General features: G+C 42.3%; 2 protein-coding genes across 10 annotated transcripts in view; one reads left to right on the top strand and one right to left on the bottom strand.

Annotated features, from left to right (window-relative positions):
• Positions 1–15406, top strand: part of PCNX1 (pecanex 1) — an 85790-nt gene extending 70384 nt beyond the window's left edge. For all 9 annotated transcript variants that reach the window (XM_068684087.1, XM_068684085.1, XM_068684086.1 and 6 more), the window contains 6 exons: positions 1340–1570; positions 1915–2189; positions 3614–3855; positions 4875–5311; positions 6700–6840; positions 10434–15406. In XM_068684087.1, coding sequence (XP_068540188.1) covers positions 1340–1570; positions 1915–2189; positions 3614–3855; positions 4875–5311; positions 6700–6840; positions 10434–10574 — 1467 coding nt within the window. In that variant the 3' untranslated portion in view covers positions 10575–15406. The remainder of the gene's footprint in view (positions 1–1339; positions 1571–1914; positions 2190–3613; positions 3856–4874; positions 5312–6699; positions 6841–10433) is intronic.
• LOC137857503 (disintegrin and metalloproteinase domain-containing protein 20-like) overlaps positions 1–23275 on the bottom strand; it is a 371501-nt gene that overhangs the window by 232260 nt on the left and 115966 nt on the right. The window lies entirely within an intron of this gene.

Genomic DNA, 23275 nt, shown 5'->3' with positions numbered 1-23275 from the left:
GTTATTCATTCATTCTGTCTGAAGTTTCAGATGGGAAGAAGCATTTCAATAAGCTGAAATTGGGGTTGGTCTTTTAGTAAGTGAGAGTGAAGTTGAACAGTCCTGAATTCTGTCTAGCAAGTCTGTTAACTAAGGTTAGCAAGTACAAGAAACTTGAGCAATAAGTTCTTAGAGGTGTGTGTGTGGGGAAGTGCTTGGAAGTTACAGCAACCAAGTAAATATTAACTGTGCTTTTTTTAATAGTAATTCGAGTTGCAGTTTTTGCCTTCATTGCACATTCTCAAAGTCTCACAAAGTTAGCAGTGATTGATTCAACTCCTTCACATAACACAAGGAACTCCTCAAATTTAACAGAATGCATATAAGTGTTAAAAGTACATGTAGCAAAATGGAATAATTGCAAAATCTTGGTTGAAAGCTGCAGAAGTACACCTGGAACAACTCAGAAATGTTCTCAGTATGTTTGGGCTACTGTTCAGAATGGGCTTAAGTCACAAAATAAAATGAGGAAAAGACAAACATTGAAGAATAAAAGCAGCCTTTCTGAACATCATTTTATTAATCTACAATGGGATTTTATTCACCTGCAGTGTAATACCATATTGAGGCTTCGGGCAGGATTGGGAATTGAGTTATTAGCCCGTCCATTTTTATCTGAGAGTAACACGCCTGAATACTGAATTGAACTTGCAAATTTGGTGGTTTTACTTGACTGTCAGTAATATAAGTTCTGTGATAGTATCTGTTGCTGAAATAGTCTGTCGTTAAGAATTAATGTGAACTTTTTAATAGAAAATACAGATAAAACTTAGCGTGTTTCCTCCTGTAGCTATTTTCATGTCTTAATAGTGCTTTGTGACTTGTATGTGACTTTGTGACTTTGTGAATAGTACCTTGGTGAGTTTTGCAGCTGAATACTTATGAGTAAGCTAAAAGGCTGCCTGCAAAAGCATTTTGGTTTCAATATGAATACATGCAATGTAAACTAGAATGGGTTGTCCAGAGAAATTGTGGATGTCCGGTGTCTGGATGTTCAAGGCCAGGCTGGATGGGGCTTTGGGCAACCTGGTCTGGTGGGAGGTGTCCCTGCCCATGGCAGGGGGTTGGAACTGGGTGATCAGTAAGGTCCCTTCCACCCCCAAATCATTCTGTGAGTCCGTATATCCAGTGTAAAACTGAACTAAAAAAATGTACTTGAATACATAATAGGTAGCTTGTTTCAATCATTGTTTTAAGTTATAGGAAACAAACCTTTGCTGAGGTGTGAGAGGTTTTCTTTTTATACGTAGTTACATCTGAAATGTCAATCATACTTTATCAAACATGTTCTTGGAAACAGGATCACTTCACTTCTCCAGATGAGTATGATGATCCTTCTGTCCTCTATGAAGCCATAACAACCCATGAAGAAAATCTAGTTATAGCACATGAAGGGGACCCTGCTTGGAGGAGTGCTGTTCTTTCCAATTCTCCCTCCCTACTTGCCCTGCGCCATGTGATGGATGATGGCACCAACGAATATAAAATCATTATGCTGAATAAGCGCTATCTCAGCTTCAGGGTCATTAAGGTAAGCTCTGTGTACATTCCACAAAATGACAGTATGTTGTGGTATATATTGATTATACTAAATGGTTATGTTAACTCAGATCATTACCTTACTGTTACTGGCCTGTCATGGCTGGGACAGCTTCATCTCATGTAGAAGTATTTCATCAGGAAATCAGTTCCTGATTTCAAATCTGTCTGTCAGTTCAGCCTTTTAGTGAATGTGAATGGTTGTAGTTCTGTAGCGTAGTTCTTTCACATCTACACTTGTAGAAACCTGTAAAAGGCAGAGCAGTCTGCTCATGCTCTCCCTGTTTCAGTTTGACGCAGCCTTTTTACTTGGCTTCTGTCGTTCTTCTTTTGCAGGTGAATAAGGAGTGTGTGCGTGGCCTGTGGGCAGGACAACAGCAGGAACTTGTCTTCCTGCGCAATCGCAATCCAGAAAGAGGAAGTATCCAAAATGCAAAACAAGCTCTGAGGAATATGATCAACTCTTCTTGTGACCAGCCAATTGGATACCCCATCTACGTCTCACCTTTGACTACTTCCTATTCAGATAGTCATGAACAGCTTAAGGAGATTCTTGGGGGAGCTATCAGCTTAGGAAATATAAGAAACTTCATAGTGTCTACGTGGCATAGGTGAGTTGAGGAAAAATAGTGAATTCTCATTATGTATTCACGATGCTATATGTCATTAACTAGTCTCATACATGCCAGCAGGGCATGATTTATAGTATTCAGTTTCATAAAAGCAAGCTTTGACTTTTATTTTGAGTACATCCGTAGAATATGATAAGTGGAGATTAACCTGAAGATTAACCCTGGCAGAAGGAGTTGATCTTCAAGGCATACAAGAATTAAGCTACAAACTGAGTGACAGCTTAGAATAAAACAAAGTCTGGGTGCAAGAATTACAACTACAGTTCTAATGTCAGATCTGATAATGAGACAATGTAACTTGTGTTACTTTTGTTTTGGTACTGTTAATTTCACTGTCTAATCAGAAAAGCAGAATTTCTGCCTGGTAAACGTGCTGCAATGCATTTCATAGGCCATAAGAACTCTTACTTCACTTCTGGCCCCTTACGACAGTGGCTGCAAAAGCAACAGTGGCAGCAGTCCTGATGCTGTTCTGATGGTCTTATGTACACTTAGACATCTACAGCACGTCAAAACAGAACATGCTGCTTCACCCCGGAATGTGCCATATTTATTACAGTCTGAGGTGTATGTCTTCTATCAGCATCTGCTTGTCTGACATGTGGATAGAGCAGCAGGTAAAAGAGTAACACAGAACAGTGTTTGGATCCAAGCTTTTCTGGAGCGCAGGGGCAAATAAAATTGGAAGTGATTTCTTGGTGTATTTTGAGCGGGACAGAAAGAAAGGAAGAGTAAAAAGTAACAATTGAAAGGATGAACTAATATGCTGTACTGTGTGTCCATCAGCGGTTTACTAGTGCAAAAAACATGGTGAAAAGCCTGTATGATTATATACATGGAAGATGTTTGCTAACCTATCATCTGAACGTTCAAAAGTCACACAAGACTTCATGATTGAAATAATTGCAATATGTTTCAAACAATTGTATGTCCCTGAAAGTAACAAGAAACCAAAATAAACTAAAACAAAAAACAGCAACAATAAAGTTGTTTTCCTGCTCATCTAAATAGACAAAAGACTTTTTGCAGTGTAAGACCACATGTATGTTAAAGAGCATAAATTTACTAAACTGATATAAAATAACCAAGATGTTCTTCCAGCATTTTATATTTAGAATTTTATCACTTCGGAGTTGGCTTTTTAAAAAAGCTATTTTATCTAAACTCTTGGCTTATCATAACTGTGACTTGAATGGCTGTCATGAAGAAAATGGCAATCTCCTAGAAAGCAACATTTATACTTACAAAGCCTATTCTGAGAAAATAATATTTCCTAAAATCAGATAAAATTGTCTCTTACAGATTGTGCTGAGTAAAGCCTTTTGCTTGTCATCATAAAGCACTTTTTTTTGAACCCTGATGTTCAGGTGACCAGACTTAATGTAATTGCATTATGTTTTCAGACTAAGGAAAGGTTGTGGAGCTGGCTGTAACAGCGGTGGAAACATTGAAGATTCGGATGCTGGAGGTGGGGCTTCTTGCACAAGTAACAATGCCACCATCAACGAGTCGCAGAGCAGCATGTCGCAAGGAGGAGGGAATGCAATTACAGGGCAGGGACCTGGAGCAGTACAGCACCCTCCTGTTGCACCTCATCCCACAGCTCTTCCTGCAGCTCATCCACCAACTCATCCATCTACTCTGGGTAACATTATAGCAAAATAGTTTTCTACAAGTACATTCCTATAGCCAGAACTGTCTTTTCTGCTCTTTGGATCAGGCCTAGGCTAAAAGAAAAGACAACCAGCCAAGCAAACCAACCTTGATTATGTATTATTAACACCTGCTGGATTCATCTCAAACTACAGTGCTGTTTTGTGCAATGGAAAGTTCCCAAACAGAGACTTAACCAAGAGGAGTTTAGTTACACTGCCAAAATAGTTCAAGTAACTTTTTAACGTGATGCTTTTCGTGATTCTTTGTAGTTCTTATTTACACAGTAGAATGGATTGTCTATTTCCGCAGTCTTTTAGCTAATTCTAGCTGAATCTGCACTGATCTGAAGTTAGTTTGATGATAAGCAGTAAAACTGAGAAGAAAGTTTACAAATGCTGCCTTTGCTTAAAGAATAGAATTGTGTATGGAGCTGAACGTACTGGAATCTTCTGAATTTTTTTACACAATGTAATATAGGTCTGCAGCTGTCAAGAGGCATATACAGTTGCTTAATATAGGAATAAAGCACTTTACGTGGGAAAAAAAACAGTTTGAGTATAAGCGTTAAAGTTTTTTCTTCATGTTCCGTGTTTTGCATTAAATTATCTGCTCCAGTTTTTGAACGTCCATTTGAGCATCTTAAAGATGCTCTTCGTATTTTGAAACATGAACATCTCTACCTGCTATACTATCTTCAGTATTGGGAACTTTAATGCTAACGCTAAGAAAAAGTTGTTAATGTGGAAGGGGCAAGGCAGAAGCATTTTTTTGAGCTATTTGTCTTGCAGGGATTGCCAATAGAACAGAATATGGGATTCCAAGGTGTGATGAATGAAATGTACTCAAATAGTCTGCTCTATACGTGCAGCAGGGACCCTTTCCTGCAGTACCACTGTTTCAGCTATTGATTCAATCCATCAATTTTGTACCTAAGTGCTAAAACTTGTGTGTAGCATAAATCTAATGTGTTTATCAAGCCCTACTGATTCTGTATCTCTTTATTTTTAGGCACCAGTCACAGTTCTCATTCTGTGCAGTCAAGCCTTGTCAGACATTCCCCTGCCCGTGCCTCAGTAGCTAGCCATTCATCTTACTGCTACGGCAGTCGTCATTCATCTCTTCGCACGTCCACAACAGGCTTTGTGCCTTGTCGGCGCTCTTCCACCAGCCAGATATCCCTTCGTAACCTCCCGTCGTCCATCCAGTCCCGCCTATCTATGGTCAACCAAATGGAACCTACTGGCCAGACTGGGGTCAGCGTGCAGCACGGCCTGCCCTCTTCTAGCAGCTCCAGCCAAAGCATCCCAGCCTGTAAACAGCATGCCCTTGTGGGCTTTCTAGGGACAGAAGGAGGAAGTAATGCTACTGAAACTCAGTCAGGTGGTAATGCAAGCCCTGCAAATCAAATGCAAGCCAAAAAGGATGACGTTATTTACAGAATCCAGGTGAATAGCCCAGAAGAACAAGTTAATCTATGTTTCCTTAGCCATGTGATTTTGTTAGTGTTATCTTGTATTTAAAAACACTGATTTCAACACCATACATACACAGCCTGGAACGTCTTAATACGCAACTGTTGTGTAGTTAGAACTGGAGAATGAATGTAAGGAAAAGATTTCCTGGACAGGCAGGCTTCCTGCATGCTTAGACATCCCTGTTGACGTTACCTTTTTGCTTTCCTGTAGTACAGCTTTGAGAATATTAGTTGAACTCACTTTTGTTCCATGCTTAGTCTGTTTTTATTTATGACAATGTGTAAAGCTGAAGACTTTCATCTGCAGGGCTGAAAGCAACTAGGTTTTTTCTTTCAAACCAAGTAGGTTTTCCACAAATGTGTAAAAATGCTGTCACTTCCATTTTACATACATGTGTATTCTTTGGTTATTACCACAAGTCTAGATTGTTGAGCAGCAAGCAGTACTCCAATTACTAAGTTAATTATTGGAAGCCTTACTAGTTCTTTCAAAATCCAGAAACGTGTACTTGCCCTTCTAACTTCTCTTAGTCTCACATACATGTCTTTGGTAGTATATTTAGCAGGGAAACACCGAGTAGTAGTATTTAATAAGACAGATTGTGACAAAGTTGGCTTCCTTGCTGACATCCATTCATTTTAAATTAAGCTGCATCCTTAGGCATAGTTAACTAAGTTAATTAACTTCAATTAAGTTAACCGATTTTACAGGTCTCTGCTTAGTAGTTTTTGTTTGCAGGCGAGGACTCTTTTATGAAATTGCATCTTCCTCAAACAGAGGGACTAAGCCAAGTTGACATGCCCTTGTATAGTGGATGTTAAGCAGTTCTTCCTGTCCTTAAATAGGAAGAAGTTTTCAGGAGTTCTCTCCTGCTGCTCCTGTGGAAATGCTCATTTATTTCAAAACAATGTGTGGGTCTCAGCAAACCATGCTAGCAGATCAATAATACCAACAAATTCTCCAAGCCCATGTTTGGGATACCATTCTCTTAGAAGTAATGAGCCAATCCTAACAGCTTGCCATCACTAAACTCTTTGCTGCTACTGGACCATGTACTGCTGATGGTTATTTTGTGATAGTCCAGAGACTTTCATGGGCCAGTGTGGCTGAAAGAAGGGGTGAGGAGGGGTGCCAGACAGCAGCAAACCCGTATATTGTCATCTCTGTCTGAAACCATCGTCTAACTCCCAAATTCTCTGCTGCTCGAGTTTATTTTTTCGTAGTCTGCAATGTTGGAATCAGAAATTCATTTTTGTGGGGTTAAGTCAATTGTCTGGAAGTATGCAAAACGTTACAGTTAATCTGTTTCTTTTAAATTTTGGCTGAACTAACAGTCAAAACTCAATTCCTACTTATAGTTAATGGATCCCAGTCAAGTACTGGAAGGGATCAACGTGTCAAAAAGGAAAGAGCTGCAGTGGCCAGATGAGGTGATACGGCTAAAAGCTGGAAGAAACAGCTGGAAAGATTGGAGTCCTCAGGAAGGCATGGAAGGCCATGTAAGTTTTTTGTTTAGAAGTTGACAAGCTAATTAAAAAAAAAAAAGGCAGTGTCTTGATTATATGGCAGTCTGCCTAGATGTCAAGGCCAATGACGCATGTAGTAGTAAGCTGGATCAGCGGCTGTCTTCTAAGTCAATGTTGCTGGAAGAGCAAGTCTAGAATTCTAATTTGGAGCAGAGGAATATTTCTGTAACTATATCCAAAAGATACAAGATGATTCAAATTTTGTCAGCCACCTCTCCTTCCTTGCCTTCTTCCAGCTCTTGTCATGAACTGTTAACCTCAGACACTGTGTTTACTCATCCAGCCTTCATTTTTCTTTCCTTAAACTGTTAATCCCTGAGCAAATACTGAGGGTCAATTTACCAACCAGTCCTTGACTGAATGGTTGTCTTGAATGGTTAACAGTATTTGTTTTTGAGATTATTCTGATGAAAATTGAGCCAAGTAGATTAACTTGAAATGTATTTGTTATATAATGAGTACATAATAGGTGTTTCCTTTCCTTCAAGAAGGAAATACTCTATAGCTAAAACTTGCAAAAGCTGTTACTCGACACCTTTTCCCTAGGGGTGTTACATCTGCATAGGGAAATAAAAATTCACTGATTAGTCTGTCTTTAAGTTTTAAAAAAAAAAAAAAAAAAAAAGGCATACTGCTTTTAGACATCCCCTCCATAAGACAGTAGGATTTACTTGTATATAACATCTAGGAGTAGAATGCTATTGTGAACATTCATAGTTAAGTTAGGTTTAGACAGTAGGCTTCTGGGATTTCCTTTTTAGCTGTTGCAGATAAAGAGTGTCCTGAAGGTGATGAATGTAGAAGGTCATACTGAAATGTGTCCTGGAATCATGAATCAAGTTGCCTAGTACTGGACAACTGTTGTATGGTTTTTTTAAGAGCTCAGTAGCACGTTGTGCAAACTGCAGCATGTTGACATGTACAGTGATTGTTACTGAAAGATTAAGCTACTGTTCTGGATGTTTCTTACCTATTTCTGGTGCAGTATAGCGGCAGGATTTTAGAATAACGCCTTTTAACCTAAGAAGAAAGGGGAAAAGCACTGGATTATCCCATGTGTGATTAGGAGGAGCGGATTTAGCTTGATGACACAGTTTCCATTGCCTGCTTCAGCTGCCTGTAGTGAATGTAGTATCAGTAAAGCCATTAGTTCTTAGGATGGTCTTTCCTGTCTGATCCCGTACCTTCTGCAAACAGGCAGAACTGATTGCTACCTGTTGGAATGCTGATTGTTTACCTGCAAGAGCATTATTATATCGGTGCTCTTCGTATGAAGCTCAGATGCAGAGAAACACATTTCCTGGTATTACCTATGTAATAATAACAGCCACATTCTGAGTGGCACATAGATTTTCCTGCTGCATAAAAAAGGAAAAGAAGCAGTAGTTGAAAGCAGAAGTAGGCAAAAGAGGAAGGGGAAGAGAATGATAAAAGACAGGAATAAAATGGAAATGGATGAGAAGAGACAGACACATTGTTTGTTTTTTTCATAGGAACATAGGGTAGGGATTCAGTTGAATTACAACAAAAGGTTGGGATTCACAGCAGTAAGTTGTGTGTGTTCTGTATCAGGTTTCTTGAACTGTTAAGTGTCAAAATGTGTTTAAACTATTTAGAGGAGTAGGCTGTGTTAGTGCTGATGGTGACGATAAGGCCCTTATTTAATGCTCATCTATATCTGTGGGTGATAATGCAGGGGAAGCTTTTAATTTGTGAACAGTATGTAGTCTAAGTTATTTAAAACTTCTCTACATAGTTAAGAGAAACACTTTCTCTACTATAATTCTTATTTTGCTGAGCATACAATCTAGTTTATATATACTACACAAAGATATCATAAGGTTTCTTCAAGGAAATTCAATTTAGCAGGTGTCTTTGGATTGGAGCTACTTCTTTTTCCAGGACTTTGAGGTATATTCTGATTTATATTTGAGCTAGAGAGCTTTTTTTTTTTCCTGACACTAGCATGCAACCCTCAGGAGATTCTTGTCACATCTTCACTATCTAGTGACATCATTTTGTATGTTTTATCAGTCATAGAAAATATTAAAAAATGTAATCTTCTTACTAATGTCAGAGTTGCTCCTTTTATCAGCATTAAATAAATGCTAATCATGATAGAACAGATGGTAAAACTGAGTGTGCAGGGGGATGGTTATAGGGAGTTATAATTTATGTACAACTTGTGCATATATGCACTTAATTTTTAATTTTTTTTATATCAAGGCTTTTGGAGTCATCCCGTGACTATCTCAAAGGCACCAGTTTTAAGCTGAACAACAAGGATATATTACTTGGACTTCATTGGGAAATGATTTATGCATCTTGGGATGGAATATTACTTTATAGGACAGCATATAAAGCTCATCTGAACAGAATTTCATGAAGTCAGACTCAAATAGACTGCTTAAATACTGTGCTGTTGCATCAAACAAGGGGCAGCTAAAGATGCTGTGCTTCCCTGTCTGAAATGTTCTCCCTGTGGATGCAGAGTAGATCACATGCCAAGGACAAAGCTGAATCTCCTTACTCACTGTCAGAAATCTGCAGCTGTCAGCTGGGTTTAGGGAGGACTGGGAGGGAGAGGGGGATTCTTTTAGATTTTATCTTGGAAGATGTAGGTTACTTGTATTTTTGTCTTTTTTTCCCCACCTGTATCATTAGAACTTCTGCAAATTCTGTTGTCCTGGATTTTATGTTTTATTTAATATAATGTATATTTTTCGTTTTTTTTGTTTTATTACATTATGTTGGCTTGAATTTAGGGTTCTTTTCCCACAGCTGACAATCTCAATATTTCTGTAGAGGTGGAAATACTTAAAGTCGTGATACTGGAACATACTTCTGGTTCCTTTAAGACATTCAGACTTCAAGTATTTTAGGAGCTGAGTGGCGAGTTGGTCATACGAGAACATATATGGATAAGAGACCTGATGGTCAGTATGAGGCATTGGATCACAATACCTGAATTCTTTTGGTCCGAGAAATTATATGGTGGTAGTTTGTGGCAATGTTTCTGAAACCTTACCCCTTTGTAATACATGAACTACTTGAAGATATTTTAAAATTAAAAAAAAAAAAAAATCATTTAAAACATCAACTTAAAATTCATGGTAAGAAACAAAATTAGACCAAGGGATTTGACTTAGAGAAGACAGATTTTATACCTAACTACTGATAAACTACAGTTCTGTGCCATTATGTTTTGCCAAGCACTGAAATATTTTCAAAATACTACAGCTGCGAGATTATAACTTCAAAATATCATGACTGTGTGCGGTTTTTCCAGTTATTCACTTTGACCTGTTTGGCTCTGATTTGGGTCAAGTTGTTTGTGTTGAAATTCAAATCCAAGGCTAGCTGTTGTCAGGTAAGCTGCAGATTCCCAGCCAGACCTAGATGAGTAGCTTATCGGTGGGCATGTGGTTATTGAAAAATGAGTGGTTAAGTGAGTACGGTGCTTGTATTACTGCTCCCTGTGCCCTGCAAGGGCCCTGAATTATCAGTCACAACTTTGAAATGGCAGCTCTGCCTAAGAAACTCATGTTTTGTTTTTTTTTTTCCAGGTGATTCACCGCTGGGTGCCTTGCAGCAGAGATCCAAGTAGTCGGTCCCACATAGATAAGACCATCCTGCTGGTTCAGATTGAAGATAAATACGTTGCTGTTGTTGAAACTGGAGTCCTTGAACTTGGGGCTGAAGTGTAAAACTCCTAGACTTAAACTTCCCCTTCTCAAGCGGTTCAGAAAAGAGAAGGGTCCAGAAGCAGCAGCTCCCAGGACATAAAACTTTGGTCCAGTTGTAGGAAAGGACTTGAAACACAGATTTGTCTAAGTCCCTTTCCCCAAATAAACAAGTGTAAGAAATTTTTAAGTTGTTAGCTGCTGAAGAAACATTTGCATGAAGGATAGATTTGTTGAGACATATCTTTTTGTTTATAAATTTTGTTTATGCATTGCGTAATGCTTTAAATCAACAAACTTTTCGGTTCTAAGATCAGAGCACCTCATATTTTTCTAATTGTTTTGCCAAAAATTGCCATGTCTTGTCACAGAGTGCGTGGAATTCATCCACCTTATTTTAAAGAAATTGACTACAAACCTTCAGTTTGGTGAAACACAGTGTAAAGGTTTCAGGAGTGGCAAGAAGAGACTGAACAGATGTATAGATTCTTATTCCTTATGAGCTAAAACATTAATGAGAACTGCACTAATTTTTTTACAGCAATGCACTAAAAACAACCCTGAGATTGCTGAGAACATTTATTTATATATATAAATATAAGTATATAAAATACCATTATTTAAATTGCCTTTGGGATTAATCCCCTCCCTCTCCATATACATGTTGATGGTAAGGGCTGTGCCATGGGTTTGGTTCTATGTTCTGTATTTCGTACAAGTGCATTTGCTGCATTCTCTTCACAATAAATGGTAAAATAACAAATATATAGAAATGTACCTGAGTATCCCTGTACTACATCAGAATCTATTGTGGTGGCAGTGGTACCTCCAATCTATACAACACGTCCAGCTTTAAAGTGGGCCCCAGTACACTATCTTTCATCTGTCCTCCCTTAGCTGGCTTTGGCTACCTTGCTTCTTTACACCCAGAGCTGGCTGTGTTGTTTCATCGGCTCTTCTCTGGCAGAGAGTTCTCTGAGTTTTGTAGGGGAGGTGCAGGTCCATGATGACCCTCATGGATACTTGAACGTTTTTTGATTCTGTTCAATTAAAAATAAAATCTTTTAAAAGGCTTTTATAGAAGGCACAGCCCTAAACTTGTATCACTTTTACCACCTTGCCTTTTCTTTCCCTTTAGTCTTCATTCTTTTCTATGACTTGAATTTTATTTTCTGTGATTATATATTCTATGTAAGTGTAATTTGAGTATTTATAACTGTGAAGTTGAATTATTCATGTGTTACATATCCTAGGTTTTATTGTATTTTTTTAAATGTGTGTATTCAGGGAAACACGTAACTCAGAACTATCATGGGAGTGTGAGAGGGAAACTGGTTTGGTTTTGACTTGCAGTTCCTATGACTCACTTCTCTTAATCCATAAGAAAAAAATGTACCTGTTGTGATTGTTTCCTGTTTCTGATCTGTAATTAAGTAGGATTCTGTGCAGAATCTGCACACAGTCCTCACCAGCTTTTGGGAGCAGCCATCTTCTTCCCAGTCACCTTCGCTTCTTTCTGAGTAATGTAGAAGAGACTTCTGATGTGCCACAGAGGTTATTGGAATTATTTCTCTGACATCAGAGAAACCATGTCCATTAAGTACCTAATGTAAGAGTGAAATTATTTGGCATGAGGAGGAAAAAAACCAAACAGCTACCTAGAAATTATTGGTGTTCTAACTGGAGTCACTATATGCTTTGTAGCCATGAAAGGGTAATGGTGTGTGCCTGGTAGCTGGTCAGTTGTTAAACCTTCCCAGTGAATTATACTGGGACCTTGCTTACATCGTACTCTATGCAAATTTATACTCCAAGTACTGTGCATTTTCCAATTACATACAATATTTGGCTTATGTATATTCAGTTGTATTTAATCCTGGTAGAAATGCACAGTTCTGGGTCTGCCACCATTGAAATAACCTTGCTGTTCCACATAGTTTATCATATGTGCACATGATAGTGTAGTTAAATTCACCTCCTGTGTATCTGAAAGTGTAGTACTGTAAATGAACCTTGGTCAGCAGACCAGTAATCTTGCTGTCAGGAACAAAGAATATGTGTATGTTTTAAATTGAAGATGTTTTAGTTAAGGTTTTGTTGTGTGTCCTTTCCCACAGGTAAATTACAGGGTTTCCCTTGTCATTAGGAATATTGCTTCATAAAGGTTCTTTAGGAATAAGAGATTGTTTGGAAATAGGCCCCCACTTGATATTAGTTGCAGACAAGTTTTTTCCCTGTACGGAAGCCTTGAGGTAAACAAATGACTGAAAAACAAAATAGACACTTGTTTTCTCTTATAAACTTGACTGAAGCAACTTTCAGTATGTTAACCCTGACGTTGAACAACCTATTTCAGTCTTCAGTGTGAGAATTCCACAGTCTTCAGTGTGAGATGATGACAATGTCCACTGTCCTGCTGGTAATAGATGAGAAGGGAATTAATGACTTGGTAACATAACAACTCTAGAGAATGTGGAACTGCCTGGAATTAGATTAGCAAACAGCAGATGAGAAAAAGCCTTTTCCTAAGGGACGAAGAGAATTGATAGATCTTTGTTTTTAAAAATCTTTAAGGCTTTTAGTGTATTGCCTTCAGGAGATGGATTTCTTTGTGGCCACTTACAAGGTTAATAGATTCTTTCAGATATTCAGCAAACACCTGTCGTGAAGCAGGTGCAGCAGTTTACTTAGTGCTCCTACCTGTTCAGGATCTGCTCAACGAAAGTTACCTACTTGTGATTTCACTCTTCTGTAAGGCTTTGGAAAACTAACTTCTTTTTTCCTAAGTTTTCCTGCATTCAGAACTCTCAAGATTGATATGATTGTATGTTGGTTTGTGTAAGGTTTGCGTCTTGTTTCCAAAACAAAAGCATTTGTTTTCTTCTATCTCCCCCCCAGGATAGATGTCTGTGGAAAACTGTTCTAGATGGAGATAATATTTTTGTTGTCTTTTTTTCCGTTCTCTGTTTTTTCTGTCTTCACGTGGTATTTTTCTCCTGTTGTGGGAGTAGAAAGGATGACTATTTTCAAAGTAGTCCTATCAGATTGAGCTCGGCATAGGATGGGTTTGTTTTTTTCCTAAGTTTTTATGAAAACCTCTTCTTATGGATGGATGAGTGCTTTAACTCTGTCCACTTTCATTGTGTGATAATCTCCTGCCATAAGAACATTCCAGTTAAGTCCTGTTGTATTAGCTTTCAGATAGATCCCCATCTCTTTTTTCTCACTTTTCCTTAAAGGTGGCATCTAGGTAAACACACATACTTACTGCTTCCTGCAACAAATACTCAATTGCAGAAAAGTGCTTAAAAGCCCCACTAATTGGTTTGTGTCCATCAGTTTAAAAAAAAAAAAAAAAAAAAGCTGTTGAAGCCTTTTCATACTTCACTTGCCTGTGAAATCCTTTTTAAAAATGGTGTGAAATTTTAAAACAAAACGAAAAACTGAAATGTGTATGTGACACTATGGATACCTATAATTGTGCCACTTAAGCTGTATGTGATAATTGTGCTGAATTCCCTTGTGATTCAGCATCTCTGAAGTTATTGCAGAGTAGGCAGGAGAACAAGGAGGAATTATATATATATATATATTTAGTTCCATCTAGATTGAATGGTTCCTGTAGCCACTTTGCTGGGACATCTGGCATGTTTCTGAGTGGTGACCTCCATTTTCCCACCAGCTGTGTAACGTATCCCCAAGGTGCTCCTCAGCACCGCATTCACAACCCTTGTGGGAACTGAAGAACTCTTCTGAGAAGCCTAGATGACTGTTGAGGTGAAAGATGAAAACTGCTGCGGCACAGATCCGTGCCCTTGGCTGTTTGGCAAGTGGCCATAAAGCTTTGCCTGGAATAGGGTGAGGGGGGAGAAGAGATGCCTTACAATCGGATCCAACTTCAGATCATTTCTCTGATAATACACAACATCATACAACCTAGGAGTGTAGATAGAGAAACACTGCTTTAAAGATCTTTCTCAATTACAGGACTCTCCATTAACAAAAATGGAGCAGGATAGATTTCATTTCTTACAATTAATGTTACTCAAATATTATTCTACTTATATTGGATTTGGGGTTATACCACCACAGGTTTTATGTACTTAATTTTATTAAGGAGTTTTATACCTATTATATAGGCGTCTATTCTTTTCTTGTCTGGCTTAGTATTTGATAACCTAATGCAGTATATTCAGTGAAGCTGGACTCTTTTGGAAGTTACACTGGTAATTACTGGTGCCTTAGTAAAAAAGTGGGTACATAACACCTTGGTGGAAAGTAAAGCATGTGGCTTGTTTCACCCCAGCATGATATGCATATTTCCAAAAGGTGATTAAGATGGCTGCTCCAAAACGGTTTGGGAGTATACATACGTCACTCACAGTCACAAACACCTGAATATGAGCAGTTTGTATGACTTCTGGTATGTACAGGTTCAAAAGATAATCCCCATACACTTAGTCCACAACGCTGAACGGTGGCGATCAAATAGCTGGCTATGTTAATGACTTGCATAAAGATCCCCTCACACCAACCCCCCAAAAAGTGACAACAAGCTGCTGAATAGAAAGGAGTAAGAGGAGAGGAGAGTGTAAATGAGAGGATGGCTTTGGTTTTAATGGACAATAAAAATATATGTATTGCCTCTACCAGCAAATGGATACCTTGCCAGGGATAGGGATATATGTACCTGCGTGTCTGTGAGTGTGTGTATGTGCCTGCGTGTGTTACTGGAAACAGCCTGTAAATATTGTAGCTGTTGAAAATGGAAAAGGCAGAGAGCTTTTTGCAACGTGTTGCAGCAAAAGGACAGTATTGACAGTGGAGAAACACTGAGAAATAAAAAACTTTTTTCACGTGTTGTCATTTATTGCATATTGCATTCTCCTAAGGTGTCATTCTCACAGCTGCCCTATAAGATATACTGAGTTTACTCAAACCACCCTTTAATGAAAGATTCTCTTCTGAAATGATTTCTTTTGTAGCTGAAAGGAAAATCTTGGTTTGTAGGGTTTTTTTTTCAGATGTTCCTTTTCTCCTGCACCATCCCTGTTCTTATGCTCTTACGTAAATACTGAGTACCATGTGCACCCATTCCTACAGTTAAAGTGTTTTTCTTGTCTCTGTTCAAGTGCAGCTTCTGTATTTACCGTAATTTCCCTTCTCTTTGAATCTTTTTTTCAAGTCATAGAACACTTAGTACTGGCTTTATGCTTAGTAATTTTCTATTCTTCATATGTCCCAGGAAACTATTTTCCCTAGTGTGTTCTAATTGGTGACTTCAGACTTTCTGCAGTCCTTCATCTGATAGCCAAGTGCAGCATTGTGTGAAGTCCTGCGAATGCTATGCTTGCATGAGGCACTTGTTGATACAGTGATACTAATTTAAAAATACTCAGCTGCCATCTGTACAATGTATGGTCTCAGACATCTCAAATTGCTTCATGCTAGTGCAGAGAATTACAATATCGTCTTCCTGCAAGTTAGAATTGAATCTTTCAAAGACAACGGTGATTTATTCATTAGAGATAGCTCCAGGTGTTACAGAAAAATAATGATTTTTTTTTTTTTCTTTCTGTTTTCCTGAAACAAAACATCATCTTCTACCTCCTGGAACTTGCTTCTGTTTTCCTGTAGTAGATGAAGTAGTCTGACCAACAACTGTGTTGGGCCTCCGGGTTATCAATAAAAGGGGAGAGTACGAATGCAACAAATGGTGTCCCACATGCTCTTAGGGAAACATGAGTCCTGTCTAATAAAAGCTAGCAAGGGTAAGGAAAACTTCAAAAGATCTGTAACTGATACACTTGCAAACAGCACCTGAGGTTGCAGCTGTGTTTTTAACAGTGACAATATCAAAAAAGGAAGGAAGAAAAAGAAGACGTGAGAAGCACTTCTTCCTTTCTGAGGTAGGTTCCAGAATGATTTAGGGGTGGCAAACAAGAAGACAGATTTACGCTGTGGCTTGGTGTTTCTTGCTGTCTGTGTCAGCCTAAAGAATGCAACTGTTTAGATGATGATAATTGGTGGACTGGATCCCAGTTAGTGGTTGGAGCCTATGTCCTGGTTTAGTTTTGCATGAGAAGAGCATGATTCATGTGCTCCAAGCCTGCGTCTCCGTGGGAGCCAAGGTGCTGGGAAGGGGGAACATTGCTTCAAAAACATCCTCCTGGGCAGTGCTAGCATGACCCCTATCACATGCCTTCCTTGTAGCACCAAAGGTCATCCTGTAGTTTGTGTGCAATCGGCCTTCCCATGAAAAATAACTCTTGTACACAAAGGAGTAGGTGACAATTTTTAGCAGAACATTATCACGCATACTCTTAGTATTTCTACCCACGTGCCTGGTGACAGGATGAGGGGGAATGGGCTTAAGTTGTGCCAGGGGAGTTTTAGGTTAGATGTTAGGAAGAACTTCTTTACTGAAAGGGTTGTGAGGCACTGGAACAGGCTGCCCAGGGAGGTGGTGGAGTCACCATCCCTGGAAGTCTTCAAAAGATGTTTAGATGTAGAGCTTAGGGATATGGTTTAGTGGGGACTGTTAGTGTTAGGTCAGAGGTTGGACTTGATGATCTTGAGGTCTCTTCCAACCTAGAAATTCTGTGATTCTGTGCTTTCTTAAGAGCTTTCACTCTAGGTTGAATTAGCTTAAATGGATTTAGCTCTGCCTTGCCAGCAGCGTTTTGTTTTTATTTTTTTTGTAATTTTTTTTCTCCTAACCAATGGTGCAGAGCACCTTGTCAAGGGTATATGGCATTGATGAGGCCAGGTCCCCAGCTGCTGCTGGATGGAAACTCAAGGTAGTGCCCTGCAGGAAACGAGCTCCCCCAGCTCAGCCCCTTGCACAACAGCTCTCTTTTAACTTCTTCCTGGCGAGTCACCCTGCGGGGCTGTGCTTTTTAAACCACGCACCAAGTTATGCTGCGACTGTGAGTAGGGTCACAGCACCTTGCACGGGTGCTTTTTGGTCTTTTTTGTGTGACTTTGTACTTCTGTCAGGGCAAAGCCAGGTTGTGTTTCAGTCTCAGAACAGCGGTGAGAGCGCAGCCCCCTGTCAGCACGGCGCCGGGCCGGGCCGGCCCTAAGATGGCGGCGGGTGGGGGGCTCCGGCCGCGTTGCCCGCCCGGGCCCTCACGGGGCCGCGCAGCCGCCGCCAGGGGGCGGCCGGGGCTGAGGCGCGGGGCCGGCAAGAACAGGGAAGACAAATAACTCGGGAAAGGGGACACGAAAGGCGAGGGACGACCGCCTTGATCTTTCTGGCAGCAGCAAGCGACAAAGTAAGGCGCCCTCGTGTTGCTTCTCAGCCTCTTTAAAGTAACGCCCCTAAGTTTCAGAGAGCTCGGGGTGCATTCTTCAAATGGGCCACTTAATCTTGAATACAATCCTGGTTTAGCAAACACCAGTCTGGAAACTACTAAAAAAAAGTCACAATAAGCCATTTTCTTCACTGTAATGTTTCCTATATTTCACGGTGCATCATCATTCTCCAACATACTGTGTCGGTACTACTCCAAGAGTTTGGCAGCAGTGCGTGTGACACCAACAGCCGGGGAAGTTCCCCAGCACCAGGGGCAATTCCCGTCCTCCTCTTCTCACCCTGGGAGCTCCAGGGCTTTGGGGCAAAGCAGCTCTCCCTCCCCTGCCATGTAGCTGCCACGGTACGTTAACTTCTCCTCGCGCACTTGGGATTTGCCAGCGCTCTGAGTGCTTAGCCCTTATTGTTCCCTGACACCCACGGAGAGAGGAAGCCGACTCCATCCGAAATGTCTCTTGTTGCCAGCGTCGTTACGAGCACATTAGTTCAGATGTGAGGAAAGCAAAATTCTTTGCAGCTTGTCCCTCTGTGCATTGCAAGGCGACAGCTTTCCCTGGAAGAGCAAGCGCTCTGAGGTATATTAGGAGCAATTACAAGCTGCAGCTTCCCCTCTTGCCGTCCTCCTTAGCTCAGTGTTGTTCACTGTTAAGGGAGCGCTTTGTTCTGGAAAACACCTTCAGGACCATTATGATCCAAGCTGATACCCCTGCCCCGTGCCTGGCTGCAGGGCAGAGCCTGGCACTTAGTGCTCAGCAGCAGCGTCTGCCACGAGCCTCCCCACATGCTGCTGCCTCCCCTGCCAGCCTGGGCTGAGCCTCCAGCACTGGCCTTGCTTTCTCCATGTTTTGTTTTGACTGAGACCGATGCTAAGCCACCATGCAGGATCAAGCCAACTGGCAACTGGGTGAAATCGTCCTAAATTTCTGCCCAGACCTTGTCACTGCCTGTGGCACTTTGCGTTGTGAAACCCCTCTCCAGCACGATAGCAAATGCAAGCGACTCGTGCAATGAGTAATTGCCTCCGAACGCAGCGTTGGCTGCGACTGTAAGTTCATCTGTATGTTATGCTGTGCTGCGTGACTCCGTAACTATCCTTGACACACCTGGTTTTCATTACAGAAAATAGATCCCCTGGATGCGAACTGCAGCCCCTGCCTCACTGCAGGCTCTGCACGTGGGGGAGCTGCAGAGGCAGCCCAGGAAAGCCGGGCTGGTGCAGGGACCATGGCACGGGGATCATGGCACGGGGCTCCCTGCCAGGCACCCACCCCGGGCTGCCTGCTCGCCAGGGCATGCTGAGAAGCTGAGCTTTGTTTTCCTGCCCCAGCACCGAGCAGTGGCTGTGCCAGTGATCAGCAGTAGGGGAAAAAACACAGCTGACTTTTGCAGTTCGGCGTGGTGTACCAGCACGCCCACACCGATGTTTCTCTCCCGACAGGAGCCAAATTGCACAGCTTTATGTAACCAGCTAAATAAAGCGAGCCTTGGAGGAAGGTGGTAACGTGGCCCGCTCCCCCACGCTCGCTGCCAGCCCCCTGCCCACCCCTGGGCAGCTGCTGTCCCCTTGTCCCCCACGTGGGCAGGTGTCCCTATTGCTGGTGGCCATCCTGCTGGTGGCACTGGCCACTTCCAGCCAACACCTGGGGCTCAGCATGGCTTCACAGCCTCTCTTGCACTCTCCTTCAGAAACATGCACCTGCCCACCTGCTTCCCTAAATGGTTTTCCTCGCCAGTCTTGAAGCTGCAGAGGATACAAATGTTGGCAGCCAAGGGAGCCTACCTGCAGCCGGGCAGGGGCCAGGCAGCTGCAGAGAGCTGCTGGAAGGCCGGCTGCCACTCAGCTGCTGCACCTGGGGCTGCTCTGCTCTGCAGTGGCTGGAGCAAGCAGCCAAGCACCGGGGCCTGGAGCCGGTGCTCCCTGGCCTTGCTGCCTTTTGGATTATTTTGGCTCTTGGCACCTCTGTTGTCATACCTCCTCCTAGGTGAAAACAGCTTTATCCACCTCATGGGAGAGGGGTGCAGTGGGAAGCAGTTTCTATGTATGTCTGTCATGCTGTAAGGGTTTTCACAGTAGTGCTGCAAATGGGAGCTTCAGAGCGTCTCATCCGGGAGGCAGGAAGGGTTTCTGAGCAGCCCTAGCCCCTCAGCACAGAGCACGTGTAAAGGGACAAAAGCCTCACCACAGCTGCTTTCTGGGGGTGCTTCTCCCCACCCTCGCCAGGCATGCCCCTCTGCCACCCCTCTTGGTGCTTCTGAAGCGTGCCCAGTGCTGCCTTAGCTCTCCTTACAGCGTGCTCCGTTTCCTAACCAACGGCTTGCAAATAAGCTGTAATGAGGCTGAGGGAGAACGATGCCAGCAGAGACAGCCGTCGGCCTGTCCCTGGATGCGCACACCCTCTTAACTACCCTCTGTCAGCTGGGCTGCGAGGTGGGGCACTTGCAGGTACGTGTGCATGTCTATACTGGCTGCATTAGATGCAGATTTTTGCAAGGCAAAGATTGGAAAAAATGTTCTTCTTCTGCGTGAGACTGCTCATATTGTTCTGCTAATGGAGAAGGTGGTTTTGCGTGAGTTCAGACGTGCCATTGCATGAGGATGTGTAAACAATTTATGTGTATTTTGTGAACAATTTAGGTACTGTATATAGTACCTTATAACCGAAGGCAGGAGGATTTGTAAGGTTAACGCAGATACAACATAAGCGTCATGTAAACTGTGCAGTGAAATAACACAGACTCTTCTTCCCCCAGGTTGCACTGTAAATGGGACTTGGGCGAGCATGCTTGTTTGACCTGATGGAAAGATTTAAAGAAATCCAGATGTCTTTGATCCAGGTAAGAGGGGGGAAAAGCTGTTTTATCCTTGGCGTGGTGCTTTGTAACACAACAGCACGGTGCCAGGCTGCTTTGCCATGTCAGGTGTGGATATCCGTCGGAGCACCTCTGGGCATCTTTTAGTCCGGGTGTGCAGGCTTCTGCCTTCCCTTGCCCTGAGGCAAGCGGCGGCGAGCAGAGCTCCATGTGGGCGCGTGCTGAGGGCAGCCCCTCACAGCTGCTCCCTCCCAAGGGATGCAGATATTTCCACCTGTGAAACCCCTGGCCATGGCACCTGAGACCTGGCTTTTTCTCACCAGCTCCTGAAGAAGTTACGTGGGTGAGATGGTGATGAAAACAAAGCAGCAGGAAGGAATAGAAAACGCTCTGTTCTCCCTGCAAAGAGCAATGCTTTGCTCCTTGAGGGGAGGCTCTAATGAGTTTTTATCACGAGCTTTTCATCTCTCCTCCTACCCAGTTGAAGGTTCTCCCACGGGATGACAAATTTGTGAATGGTTGGGGATGCTCGCCAGAGTTTTTCCCAAGTAACAGCTGAAATTTAGAGAGTGTTGCTTCTCTGGCCGGGCTGACATTATTAAGACGTGTTGACCTTCATGAAAACCGCTGATTAGCTGAAACGGGCAGAAAGCAGGCAGGAACGCAACTTCCCTGGTGCTGCTGGCTAGTTTTTGTGTCAGATATGCTTCCTTTATTGCTCCCAAGTGATGCAAAGAAATTGATTTATTTTTTTTTAATGCTTTCGCTATCCCTCACCACCTGCATTTCTCTTGACATCACCATGCTGCTCTGAGGGCACCTGGCATCTGTTCACTCGTGTGCTGAGAGCTCGCCTAGACAAAGTGCTGATGGAGGCACCGGGCATCTCTGCTCATCACAGCTGCCTTGTTTCCTCAATCAGCAGCTCGCTGCGCCCTGCGCTGAGGGAGAATGATGTTGCAATTCAGCCTGAGCCTTCCCTTCAGCACACTCACTTTCTGGTTGGTGTTAGGCCAGAGCATCACCTTGCAGCCAAGCTGACGGCCACCATGAGGCCATGCAGAGATACAGGGGCAAGCCGTGGTGGCCACATCAGTGCTTGAAGGAGCAACGTGGGCACCTCTCCTTGTACCTCCCAGCACTTCTCGGGGTAAGCACCTCTGCCTGGGAGCTTATTTTTTGTACGGTAAGTCTAACAGGTCTTATAAGATAAGACAGCGCTTGCTGCTCGTTGTAGAAACATACTTCCATGAGGGACTGAACTGAAGGCTTTATCAAGGCCTGGAAGGGCGTTTCAGAGGGAATGATTATTCCATGTAACCATAACAAATACACTTTCCTAGACACTCAACAAATTCGTTGTGCTTCATTATCAATTCTCATACGTGATGTCTGAGTGTTTGCGCCGATGGTTTCGCTCAGGCTTTTTGCTGCTGGTGGAGGCTTGCTGTTCTCCTCCAGGCAGGGCAGGGAAATGGTGAGACTGACAGAGCGATCCACCGGGTTTTCTGTATTCATGAGGCTTCGTGCCCGTCACGGTGAGATGGAAATCCTTGTCACCGGGGAAGGACGCGGGAGGCTCGGGGCGGATCAGTTTGTGTGCTCTTCCTAATAAGCGCCACTTTTTCTCCTGTGGCCGTGCAGCCTCCCAGAGCTAGAGCTGCCTCAAGGGCCAGGTATGATGAGCAGAGCTGCCAAAACCTTTCTGTGTCAGTGGAAAGCCCCTGATTATTGCAAGAGGCTCTGAACGTAAAGGTGACATTCAAAGGATCATTAAGATAACAGCCAGGATGAATTTCTTTCCAACTTCACTTAATAGATGCTTTAGTTTGAAATCATCTTTCCTGATGATTTCACCAGGAAAGAAGGAAGAAAAGGCCAGCACGTGAGACCTGAAATACGCAGCCTACTCTTTAATTAGGTACAGGCAGCTGCTTAAGAAAGCAATAGCTTAGCCAGGAGAGGTAATGAGATTAATGGCAGAAGTAACAAGAATGCTAATATATCTGACAAATAAGTTGTTGTTGTTGTTGTTGTTTTTCTTTTTTCTTTTTTTCCCCATTTTTTCCTGTTATAACCTTGTGACTTTTCCCAGAAAGACACACGGATGTGTGTGCACGTGTGACTGGTTCCCCATGGTGAACATTAACCAGATTTTGCTAAGCCCTCTTTGCCAATGTTCCTGTTCCTGTGCATGCCTCCAATATTTACCGATAGTTAGGAGAGCATCGCCGGCAGTCCAGAGGTGTGTGTTGTAGCTGGGATACTCCATGACTGTCTATTGTATAGCAAATGAATTATTTCAGAAAACATGCATATAAATGCCCTTCCATGTTCTTTTCATGAAAAGGTGGGCACCTTTTCGTGTTCCACCTCCTTCTATATCTGCCCCTGACACACTATTTTAGAATTTCATTTTGTGTTGGATTTTCCTTGGTTTAGCATAGAGTGGAAAGGCGGTCTTGGCACTTGTGGTTCTTCCTGTTCTTCTTAAGTTCTGTCTGGAAAAAGGTCTTAAAATTGCCAGGCTTCGTGGTAGGGACTGGCAGAAACAGCCCTGCTAGCAGTCAGCTGCAAGGAGCAGCCGATGAAAACAGCC

Source organism: Anas acuta, chromosome 5 (genome assembly GCF_963932015.1).
Source record: "Anas acuta chromosome 5, bAnaAcu1.1, whole genome shotgun sequence".
NCBI classification, from domain to species: domain Eukaryota; kingdom Metazoa; phylum Chordata; class Aves; order Anseriformes; family Anatidae; genus Anas; species Anas acuta.
This window is presented reverse-complemented; position numbering and strand designations above follow the sequence as displayed.